Below are 12,217 nucleotides of genomic sequence, written 5' to 3'. Positions count from 1 at the left end.
TAATTCAAGATTCAAATTCAACATAAGATCAATAAAAAAGAAAATATCCGGACAATTCCTTATCAAATAAATTATGAAGGACTAAAATCTATTTTTCTCAGAAACCCACACCAGCATCTAGGCCCAACTATAGGTAGCCCTAACTGAGCCCAAATGCAAAAAATAAAAAATCTTCAAAAATTCATATTTTCCATTTACCCCAGCGGCCCAGCCTCACCTCATGTTCTCCTTCTCTGCTTCTTCAGTTCTCCAATTTATTCTTCGGGTCCCTGTAGGTCTCTACTTCTTCCTTCTTCGCTTGTTCTTATTTTTCCAGTTCTTAGCTATGTTGAATTCTGAAATAGAAGACCAAGTTTTCAACTTGTTCAAGGATTTCATGGCCAGGTAGTCTTTACCTCTGTCTCTGTGTGTGTGTTTTGAGCTTTACTAGCATAAATTCACTTGCTATGAACACGGTGGTGTTTTGTGCTTTTTTTTTTTTTCATCTGGGTAATCTCTTTAACTTCATCGTTGTGGCAGGGTGGCCAAGTTTGATGATTTAGTGAATCTGGGAAGCATATTACTCACTGGCTTTCAGCAGGGGCTGGGTAAGTGTTCTGGGTTGTTATCTGCACTAAGTTACAATTATTTCCCATGTTCCTCAGTAACATTCTTCTTTTCTAGAGTTTCTTAGGCGGCCCCCGGTAGAGAAGACATCTGAGTTGGTTAAAAACATAATCCGAGCTAATGAAACACAGAGACTTAAGTCATATATTGAAGCTGGATGCATCAACAGTGACGATGGCGTGCAAAATACAAACAAGTGTAAGTGCAATTGCTTTCTGTCTTTGGATTCTTGGTTAGATAATTTAGGCCCTCTCAGGCCCATATCACCCTTATTATCAACTAAGTTGTATGATTTTTGAAATTTATACTGAGTTCTATTTTAAAGCTATGATCTTTATAAAATTTACTTGAAATAATTGGAATGAGTTTTAATCTTTTCTTTCTCTTCATTTGATCTTCATTTTCCTTGAGTTTTTTGGCCATCTGTTACATGTCACCGTTTGTACTTTTGCTCCCTTTTCCAACTGTAGTGTCATTCTGTAATGATTTCTTTTGGGGCACTTGTTTCCTATAGCTATCTGATGATTGCCTTGTTGTTGTTGCTCTTGGTACTGAATTTGCACGTATTATCCTCTCTTTTTTCCTTTCCTTTGTTTTCTGATATTTTACTGTTCTGAACGTGATGTTTTTTTTTATACATGGGGAATTTTGCGTATAGAAGTGCATACATGCCAACTTGGACTTCGTGACCATTTAAGCAAAGGTAACATCTCTTTTCAAAGTTATAATTATTTGTTTCTTCAATCATATATGACAAAGTAATCTTGTCAAAATGGCAAGTGAAGTGGTGATGCCTTTACTTCGATAAGCTAATTAATCTGTTTGTATTATTAGTTATTTCTTATCTGGTGTGTTTGATAGTTGTTGCAATGCTGATACTTTGTTTATGTAACACTTCTTGTGCTTCTGAGATTTAATTTAAACATGTAATGAGTGTTGCAGGCAAAAGCATACTTAATGAACTTGAATGCCTCGTGGAGGATGTAAATGGTGCAATGGAAAATTTGTCCCCTTTCCAGGATGACAGTTTTGCTGACAGGCTGAATGAAGAAGCAAGTACTGATGACAAGGTAGTCTTCTTTCCTCTTTTTTCTTCATTTTTGTTTGGTCCTTCCCCCCTCACACCCCCTGAGTTCGGTAGTTATTGTACCCATATAAGTACAGACACAATCACACTTGTATCTATGATTAGCACTAATTGGAATATAAGTTAATCGGATAAAATGCTTGGATTTGATTAAAGTTTAGTTGAAACATGAATGCCTCTCTGTAGCTTCAGAGTGTAGGGAGTTGTCCTTTTTTTGTTTATTATTTTATCAGATTGGAAAGTGGTTGTTTTAAATTTTCGGCAATCTTTACTGCTATTGAGCAGCTGTTATGTGGTATCTCTCGTAGTCTAGAGATTATTTTTTAGGTTTCTTCTATAGTTTTGTTATAGAAGTGGACTCCTTATTCACTAATTTTGAACTTTTTTTTTTCTAATTAGTGAAAGTTTTGTTCCCCATAAAAAAAGTTGAAACATGCATGGTTCCACCCCAATATATGTCCAGTTTGGCATCATATCTCTTTATATGGTGCATTATATTGGTAACCTCAGAGTGTATGTACATCCCTACAAGCTGCTTGGCTGCATGACGAGCCTGCCTGTTGAAAATCTCCTTGCCCTGATATAATCAGCAGAATTTTGGCCGAAGTTTGGTCAGCCATCATTCAAACGTCTTCAATAACTACAAAAATTATTTGTACTTTATGTCCATTTATCATATACTTTGCATCCAGAATAATTGTCTTCCTTTCTTTATAGTTTTTCTTGAAACGCTTTCCTATCCCAATGTCCTTTCATTTTCTGATCAAGTTTGAAGTGTTTGTAAAATAGGAAAAAGAGATTAGATTAGAAGTTGTGAATGCAATATTTCTGTCTCCTTAAAATGTTGATGATTAAGAAAGGGGCAAAATTATTTGGGATAGAGGGAGTTATATATTTTCAGTTCTAAGATGTTTGGCTGAACTTAGTTCAAAACTAGTTCAAAATTGTATATTTCTCCGAAAAATTCTTACACCAATTCTTAATTCTGATTTCTTGTGGTTGATGATAATATTTAAAACCCCAGACTACTGACACCTAACTTCTTCATAGGAGGAAATTGCTTCATCCCTTCCCAAAAGAAATGAAGTTACCGATTATGCTGAGTGTATGGGGATCATTTACAGTATGGTCAAGCAAGACTACATGATGCAGGTATTAAAGCTTTCTGTCTCCTTTCCTATCATTTTGAACACTTTGGTGTAAACTTTAGAAAATCCTATGTCAAAACGTGTTGCAGGAAAGGGTTGTTTCTGCTCTGAATGCTAATAAGTCATCTTCAGGAGAGTTAGAGAGCTACTGCCTGATGTGGTCTTTGCGTCCCTTCATAAATAGCGAAGTTATGGATCATGCTTGGAAACTTATTCCCTGAAGTGTCAATGTTTGTTTCCTGTTAGATTGGTAATTTAAATTAAACTAATGGTCATAAGACAATTCATTTGACGACATAATTGTTGGTTGTTTGTCTGAGTATTTTAGTCCATCTTATGATTTATTTATTTTCGAAAAACCATGTCACGATTGATTATCAGCAGTGGTAATTGACATCTATGAAATTTGACACAAATTTTTTTTTTTTTTTTATATATAAATAAACTCAACTTCTATTAGATGGAATAATTAGAATAATTATTTACAAGGTCAACGTAAAGTACAACCCATCAACCATATATCCCGAAACCCATTTGACAAAATTGGATGATATTCTTAAATCTCTGTCCAGTCTCAGCAGTGGGGACCAGCTGCAAGTATCTCCTCAGTCAGCTTGTTGTCCTCGCCAATCTGGTAATTTGTGAAGGTCTCAAAGTTGTTTTTGAACAGGCCAGCCAGCTTCATCAGTGTCTCATTGTATGCATTCTTGTCTGACCACTGCAACACCAAAATTAAAATAAAATACCAAATCACATTAGAAAGGCTGAGAAAAAGAAAAACTAAGCAGATAGATATAGTACAGAGAAAGCCCGACTTACAGTGTTCACAGGATCAAGTATTTCTGAGGGCACTTCCTCAACCTCACTAGGAATCTCAAGTCCAAACACTTTGGTCTTCTTATACTCTGTCTTCAAGAGGCTGCCGGAGTGGATGGCATCAATGATTTTCCTTGTGTAGGCTAGCTTGATGCGGCTTCCGGATCCATAGCTGCAAGAGAGAAACATAATTTGGTTCAGATTTTCTTGCAAAATAAAAAAATGGATAAACGTTTTTAGGGTTCTAATGTTATGAACTTATGATGATGTTTTCAATTTTTCATACCTTCCACCAGACCAGCCAGTGTTCACCAGCCATCCAGTTGCACCATGCGTCTGCATCTTCTCAGCCAACATTGCGGCATACTTGGTAGGATGCAGCATTAGAAATGCTGCACCAAAGCAGGCTGAGAATGTTGCTGTTGGCTCCTTGATACCATCTTCAGTTCCAGCAACCTGAACATTTTCAATGGTGGGTTCAGTCAAAGATGTAAGACAAGCTCAATATTTTGATTTGCTAACCAATTCATAAGCAGATGGGAAAGTACTCTTCTATTTCTCATACCGTGTGAAAAGATATGGAAAATGATTTCGTTTCAAATCCTTACTTTCCCATCTAATCCTTTATGGGATCCAAACGGGACCTAATAGTTGAATATTTACCAGGGCAGTGTAGCCACTGATGAAGTGGTACATGGTCTGTGCCAGGTTCAGCTTGCTCACAGGTGGGAGCACACCAAATGCATCACATGCCAGAAGAATGACATTCTTAGGGTGGGGGCCAACACATGGGATCAGTGCGTTGGGGATGAATTCGATGGGGTAGGCTGCACGAGTGTTCTCTGCAACCACAACCAAAAATAATATTTTGCTTGAGTGATGTTAGCATATATACAAGTTTATAAGTTCATCTTTTCTCTGTTTTCTTCTTCCCTCTGATATTTACCTGTAACAGATTTGTCTGCATAGTTCACCAGTCGGGTATAATCATCGAACACAACATTTTCCAGCACTGGCAATAAGGATCAAATCAAATTCAATCATTTTTATGGTGGCGTGGCATTGGTTGGAAAAAAATTGATTGAAAAATCACAAGAAATGGAAATGATATATTACCAGCGCCAAACTTGATGGCGTTCCAAATGTCGGGCTCCTTCTCCCTGGAAAGGTCAATGCACTTGGCATAGCAACCACCTTCGATGTTCGACACACCTTTGTCGCTCCAGCAGTGCTCATCATCTCCGATCAAGTACCTGTTGTGATCAGTGGAAAGGGTTGTCTTACCGGTACCTAATCATAAAAATGGAAAAACGCGAATGAGCATTTGATCAGAACCTAACTGGCCTCTCAGCACGCGGGCGCGCTCTATGATGATGAGTCGATAGTATTTACCTGACAAACCAAAGAAGAGGGCAACATCTCCACTCTTCCCCATATTGCAGCCAGAGTGGAGGGAGAGGATTTGGCGCTTGGGCATGAGATAATGCATGACACTGAAGAGGCCCTTCTTCATTTCACCGGCATACATGGTTCCAAGAATGACCATCTCCTTCCTAGCAATATGGAGATCAATGCTAGTAGAGGATGTCATGTAGTGTGTGTAACGATTGCAGGGGAACTTGCCAGCATTGTAGATAGTGAAGTCCGGAGTGCTGAAATTCTCCAGCTCTTCTTTAGTGGGTCGGATGCACCTGAGTGAACATCGACGTTTGTAGTCTTATTGGAATTCAAGGACGAAAATGCAAATCGGAGGATAATTCAGCCCAGTTCTTAATTATGTTGTACTTACATGTTGTGCATGAACAGTGAGTGGTAAGCCCTAGCAGAGACAATCCTCACTTTGATTTTGTTTTCTGAATCCCAGTTCAGAAATTGGTCATTCACAAAGACCTGTAAATCAAACATTCAAGACCATTATTATTATTCTATAGCCATAACGATATATGGAAATTTAATGAAATGAGATGAAAAAAAATTACCTTGTCTAAACAATTTAAGTAATCTACAGCTCTTTCCCTGTTAATCATGAACGTGTGCTCGTCCATTTCGATGTTGGGGGAACCCCTACAGGTGAAAGACAATACCAACGTCAATAATCAAATATTGACATCATTTATTTCAGAAAAAATATATAAGTAAAAAAAAAAATTGAAAATGAGGCACTTACTTTCCCCACCAAAGATCATCCTGAGTAGTAGCGTCCTTGACAACACGCTTATCTCTTGGAGACCGACCAGTCTTGGCTCCCGATCGAGTTGCTAATGCACCGGTGGACGTGATGAACGACCCCTTCTCGTACTTGACAGCATGCTCATACAGCTCTGCGCCACATACAATCCATACTTCAATTCCCCCACGCTTTTTATTTTTTGCCAAAAAACATATCCAAAGTTCCAACAAACAATGATGCAAAATGTTTAGTATTACGGGTTTTGCTAAGGTCAGTGGTCTACGTGCAAATCATTGATCGAATATGTGTCCATGATTACTAGCTCTTAGTATTACTACAGACAGAAGAATAGGTTTTACCAGCAGGAGTAAGGTTGTAGAGGACGTTGGTGAACTTTAAGGCGCTGTCACTGACGCAAATAGTGGGGGTGAAATGTGACACTTTATCAACATCGTTCTGGTCATACTTCTTAGCCGGAACGACCTTCATTTGATCCATTTTCTCTAGTCAGTATTTGAAGCCAAAACTAATATGTATAAAAATAAATAAAAATGAACCAACCTCGGGTGTCTGTGTCTGTGGTTGGGTCTTAGTCTCACCGAAAGCCATTTTCTTGGTGGGTATCTTAAAATGAAGAGCACAAAGAGCAGCAAAAGATAGTTTTTGGTTTGACAGGGCGTTCAATCTCCTTTTATTTCCATTTTTTTTATTCGAGAGATTGAACGTACGATTAATTAAGCTGGGAAATTTGTGTGTATTGTCTTTCACCTTTTATAGTGGCTCATGCATGCCAAATTATGGTCAAAGATTAAATTGAGGTAAAAAATAAAATGGATAAAATATGTGGAGAAGGTGAATTGCATGGTGTCTTGAATGACACGTAAAGAGAGTTCCATTGCTTTTGGATCATGGCACCCCAAATTTAGTTTTCTAATAATAGCCTAAGATTAAACTCAATGCCAGATAATTGCTCTCATCTTCTTCATCCTAAAATTCTTCTTTGATTTGTTCTTGGCGTCGCAGCTATACTATTTCTTTATATAAAAAATTTTAAAAACCGAGTATAGCCACCCGCTATACTATTTTTTTTAAAAAGAATTGGAAAAAATCGTATATAGCCGCACGCCTATACTATTTTTTATAATAAAAAAAATTAGAAAAAACTCGTATAGCCAACTGGCTATACCATTTTTTTTATAAAAAAAAACTTTAGTATAGCCTCGTGCCTATACTACTTAATAAAAATAATTATAAAAAAGGACTCTCCTAGTTGTATTAGTTTATACTTTATAGATATTAATTTGGTATAGTCGCGTAGCTATACTAATAAAATATGTACATGCTTTATTCGGCAAAATTTTGTCTAATTAAAACTTAAAAGTTTGGCCATTATATAATATTTTAATATAATTCATTCAAAATTTTTAATATATATTATTTGTATTCAATAATATGTGATAATTATGTGTATTATGGAAGAATTTGTAAAAAATAGGTGTAGTAAAAAAATTGGAAAAATCGGGTATTGTCGCGCGGCTATGCTATTTCTTTTTTAAACAAATTGGAAAAAAAAAAAAACCACGTATGGCCAAATTCTAAAAAACCGTGTATAGCCGATCGGCTATACTATTTCGTTTGAAAAATTGTAAAATTTCGTGCATAGCCGGTCGATTATACTCTTTCGTTTTAAAAATTGAAAAAATTCGTGTATAGCCTGTCGGCTATACTATTTCTTTTTAAAAAGTTGAAAAAATCACCTATTGCCGTGAGGTTATACTACGCCCGGCTATACTTTTTAAATACATTTTGTTCAAAAGGGGCTATTCCATTTAATACAAAAATAAATAAAATAAAAAAGGGCCCTCCTAGTTTGTCCCTTATAAATTTTAATTTGCTAGTTTCAACATATCCAAAGTAGATATTAATCTTCCACTATATGATACTTTAATGTAATTTTTATAACATATGTTATTCTTATTCAATAATATGTGAGAATTATTTGAAAATAATACGTGTATAAAACATTACAAATACGTACATACAAGTACAACAAGACTATTGTCTGTTTGCTTTTTAAAAAACGTGAGACGTGTATAGAACACGAATGCATTATTGAAAAATACGTACGTACATACACACACACACACACACACACACACACACACACACACACACACACACACATATATATATATGTGACGTACATATACACACATATATATATATGTGTGTGTATCTATGTCAAAGACTATAGCCGCTCGTCTATACTATTTATTAAAGACAATTTTTTTTTTTCAAAGAAAAAAAACAGTAAAACCGCCCGGCTATACTAGTTTTAAAAGAAATTAGACAAAAACCGAGTATAGCCACGCGGCTATACTATTTACTAAAGAATAAAACAGAGCAGTTAAAAAGAATTTTAAAAAATGAGTATAGCCTTATGGGGCGGGCAAGTTTTCTCTGCCCCGAAGTTCAAGCAAACCTAGGTTGATGTTACACAGATTCGGGTTGCCTAAGTAGAAGGCATGGAACTAGTGATTCCCTTGCGATCTTGTCTTCCTACTATAGGCGGCTATACTATTTTTAATATTAAAAAAAAGGAAACCCCACCTATTTGTCGCCACTTGTCAACACAGTTTTATTTTTTAAATAAATTTAAAACACGGAGTACAGCTGCGCGGCTGTACTATTTTTTTACAATTAAAAAAAGGACGACCTTCTTTCTCTAATGCGCCACTTGTCACAAAATAAGTACAGCCGCCCGACTATACGGTTTTTAATAAAAAAATTCGTAGTATAGCGCCCGGCTATACTTTTTAAATACATTTTGTTTAAAAGGGGCTATTCCATTTAATACAAAAATTAATAAAAATAAAAAAGGGCCCTCCTAGTTTGTCCCTTATAAATTTTAATTTGTTAGTTTCAACATATCCAAAGTAGATATTAATCTTCCACTATATGATATTTTAATGTAATTTTTATAACATATCTTATTCTTATTCAATAATATGTGAGAGTTATTTGAAAATAATACGTGTATAAAATATTACAAATACTTACGTACAAGTACAACACGACTATTGTATGTTTGCTTTTTTAAAAACCTGAGACGTGTATACAACACGAATGCAATATTGAAAAATACGTACATATGTATATATATATATATATGTGTGTGTGTGTGTGTGTGTATATATATATGTCAAAGACTATAGCCGCTCGTCTATACTATTTATTACAGACAATTTTTTTTTTTTAAAGTAAAACCGCCCGGCTATACTAGTTTCAAAAGAAATTAGACAAAAATCGAATATAGCCGCGCGGCTATACTATTTACTGAAGAATAAAACAGAGCAGTTAAAAAGAATTTTAAAAAATGAGTATAGCCGGCCGGCTATATAATTTTTAATATTAAAAAAAAATGAAACCCCATGTACTTGTCGCCACGTGTCAACACAGTTATATTTTTTAAATAAATTAAAAACACGGAGTACAGCCGTTCGGGTGTACTATTTTTTAAAAATTAAAAAAAGGACGACCATCTTTCTCTAATGCGCCACGTGTCATAAAATAAGTACAGCCACCCGGCTATACTTTTTTTAATTAAAAATTTCGCAGTATAGCCGCCCGGCTATACTTTTTAAATACAAAGGGGCTATTCCATTTAATACAAAAATTAATAAAATAAAAAAGGGCCCTCCTAGTTTGTCCCTTATAAATTTTAATTTGTTAGTTTCAACATATCCAAAGTAGATATTAATCTTCCACTATGTGATATTTTAATGTAATTTTTATAACATATGTTATTCTTATTCAATAATATGTGAGAATTATTTGAAAATAATACGTGTATAAAACATTACAAATACGTACGTACAAGTACAACACGACTATTTGCTTTTTTAAAAACGTGAGACGTGTATAGAACACGAATGCATTATTGAAAAATACGTACGTACGTATGTACATATATATATATATATATATATGTATGTATACAAAAAAATTGAAGACCTAACTATAGCCGATCGGCTATACTATATCTTTTTTTTAAAAAGTATATAAAAATTCGGTCCGGTCCGGTTTTCCGGTTTTGGCCTTCTTTTTTTTTTTTTTTTTTTTAAAGGTCTGTTTGTGTTGGGCTTTAGTAGATATAAGCCTCTGTTTCAGATTCCTATACAAATTTGGCATAAACTTAAATAATTTCTACATCCCAAGTATGTGCATTTTAACTTCCAAATACAAAATGTGGTCATCCAATCCAAACATACAAAACATGGTTATCCAATCCAAACATACAAAATTGGTTATCCAATCCAAACATACAATCTTAAGAATTATACGACCCAATGTAAAAATTGATAGTTAAATTACAAACCAAAATAGAACTGGCCTAATAAAATAATATTTTTTTATATTGTATATTATATATAATATATTAAAATATATATATTTAATACTGGACCGGTCCGGTGCTGTCTTGTGTAAAACCAGAACCGAAATCGGTTTGAATCGGTCCGGTCCAGTTCGGTCCGGTTTTGTTGACTTTTTAGTCAACTCGGTTTTTTCCGATTTTTTTTCTTCCGATCCGGTTCGGTTTTCCGATTTTTCGATTCATATGCCCACCCCTAGATAAATCCATATAATCCATGTATAAAAATACCAAAATACCCTTGTAAAGACCCAAACCAAATTATGCAGGACCCCGAAAGCCTCCAAGAAAAACACATCACGAGGGATGCAGGGACTGCATCAGAGTGATCAGAGGGGGGGTGTGCTGGCGGCACTTTAGCATAGCCGCACGCCTATACTATTTAATAAAAATATATATAAAAAAATGACTCTCCTAGTTTTATTAGTTTATACTTTATAGATACTAGCCCCTTAGCACATGCTCACGCATGTGTCAATTGGTTTTTCTTTTTATTTTTTATTTATTTTTTAGAATTAAAAAAGATAATGGGTAGTTGTGTTCCATAAAAATATGATCCATTATCTCATTTTTCTTTTAATTTTAATTTTTTTAATATGAAAAAGTGTGAATTTACCATATTATCCTCATTTCATTAATAATTTTAATTCTTAATTTTTGAATTAACCAATGGCATTTTTCGGTATTTTGAATGTTTCACCATTCTTTGCCTTTTGCTTTATATATACTAGCCCCTTGGCACATGCACAAGCATGTGCCATTTGGTTTTATTTTTTGTTTTTTATTTTATTTTTAGAATTAAGAAAATGTAACATAGATAGTTATGTTCTATAAAAGTATAACCTATTATTTGATTTTGTTTTTAATTTTAATTTTTTTAATATTAAAAAAATATGAATTTACCATATTATCCTCATTTAATTAATAATTTCAATTCTTAATGTTTGAATTAAACAAAAGCATTTTTTTAGTATTTTGAATGTTTCACCATTCTCTGCCTTTTACTTTATATATATATATATATCCCCTTCTATTGAGGGATCCCTCAAATAATTTTATTTGAGGGACGCCCTTTAGGGTACCCTACAATTTTTTTCCCAATGATCCAAACCATATATTTTTTAGGTCTTCATTCATAGATCATCCTTACAAAAAATTAGACAATTCGGAAACCGTTTCGACATCCAATTGTGTCTTACAAAATCAATGAACACGGTGCTTCAAGAAAATGCTAAAATTTCAATAACTTAATTGAGTGATCAAATGATATCGGATTCAAGTAATTTTTTGTAGAGATGATCTTTGAATGAGTATCTACAAAATAGACGGTTTGGATTAGTGAAATACAATCCGGAGTGGGGCCTACAAGGGGTGTCCCTCAAATAAGCTTATTTGAGGGATTCCTTAATGGAAGCTCTCTGTATATATATATATATATATATAGATAATACGTGAATTTTGTGTATATTATTGAAGATTTGTAAAAAGTAGGTGTATTAAAAAAAATTGGAAAAATGGAGTATAGCCGCGTGGCTGTACTATTTCTTTTTTAAAAAAATTGAAAACTCGGAGTATAGCCGCTCGGCTAGACTATTTCTTTAATAAAAATTCTAAAATTGAGTATATATATAAATTACTTTTTTTTCTTTTTTTTCCTAAAAAGAAAAAGGATAAGTTTTTGCTATTTTGGTGAAAACTTGTGAATCTCAAGTCATGTTTCGTTAAGACAAAATTACGTACCATTCTCAAGATAGCCATTTATTCACTAATTATATCTGCTAATGAAAGTGGGAAAATGAGTTGGAATTAGAATAGACTTTGTTTCAGTATCTTCCAATACAACAAAAAGAAGAATTCTTAGAAAAAGGGAATGAATGACCATTTCAAGCAGTCTAGGCCTGGCAACATGCTGAGAAAGGATATAAGTTCACATATCAACCCAAGCTGAAGGACAGGTA

At 34.2% G+C, this 12,217-nt stretch overlaps 2 protein-coding genes across 2 annotated transcripts; one reads left to right on the top strand and one right to left on the bottom strand.

The window, feature by feature from the left end:
• The first annotated feature begins 212 nt into the window (after positions 1 to 212).
• On the top strand, positions 213 to 3,203 carry LOC117630838. The gene is made up of 7 exons (XM_034363644.1): positions 213 to 384; positions 520 to 587; positions 664 to 804; positions 1,268 to 1,309; positions 1,549 to 1,676; positions 2,744 to 2,845; positions 2,931 to 3,203. Exons 1-7 carry the CDS (start codon positions 221 to 223, stop codon positions 3,060 to 3,062), a joined length of 777 nt encoding a protein of 258 aa, XP_034219535.1. The 5' UTR covers positions 213 to 220; the 3' UTR covers positions 3,063 to 3,203.
• Positions 3,204 to 3,276: 73 nt separating this feature from the next.
• LOC117630837 (phosphoenolpyruvate carboxykinase (ATP)-like) lies at positions 3,277 to 6,570 on the bottom strand. Its single transcript, XM_034363643.1, has 12 exons — positions 6,389 to 6,570; positions 6,187 to 6,310; positions 5,825 to 5,978; positions 5,637 to 5,721; positions 5,447 to 5,547; positions 5,050 to 5,348; positions 4,774 to 4,947; positions 4,604 to 4,669; positions 4,321 to 4,499; positions 3,944 to 4,113; positions 3,661 to 3,829; positions 3,277 to 3,559 (listed from the first exon to the last, which is right to left on the bottom strand). The coding sequence occupies exons 1-12, from the start codon at positions 6,434 to 6,436 to the stop codon at positions 3,416 to 3,418; spliced, it is 1,713 nt and encodes a 570-aa protein (XP_034219534.1). The 5' UTR covers positions 6,437 to 6,570; the 3' UTR covers positions 3,277 to 3,415.
• Positions 6,571 to 12,217: the final 5,647 nt, after the last annotated feature.

This window comes from Prunus dulcis, chromosome 6 (assembly GCF_902201215.1).
Source record: "Prunus dulcis chromosome 6, ALMONDv2, whole genome shotgun sequence".
Classification (NCBI taxonomy): Eukaryota; Viridiplantae; Streptophyta; class Magnoliopsida; order Rosales; family Rosaceae; genus Prunus; species Prunus dulcis.
This window is presented reverse-complemented; position numbering and strand designations above follow the sequence as displayed.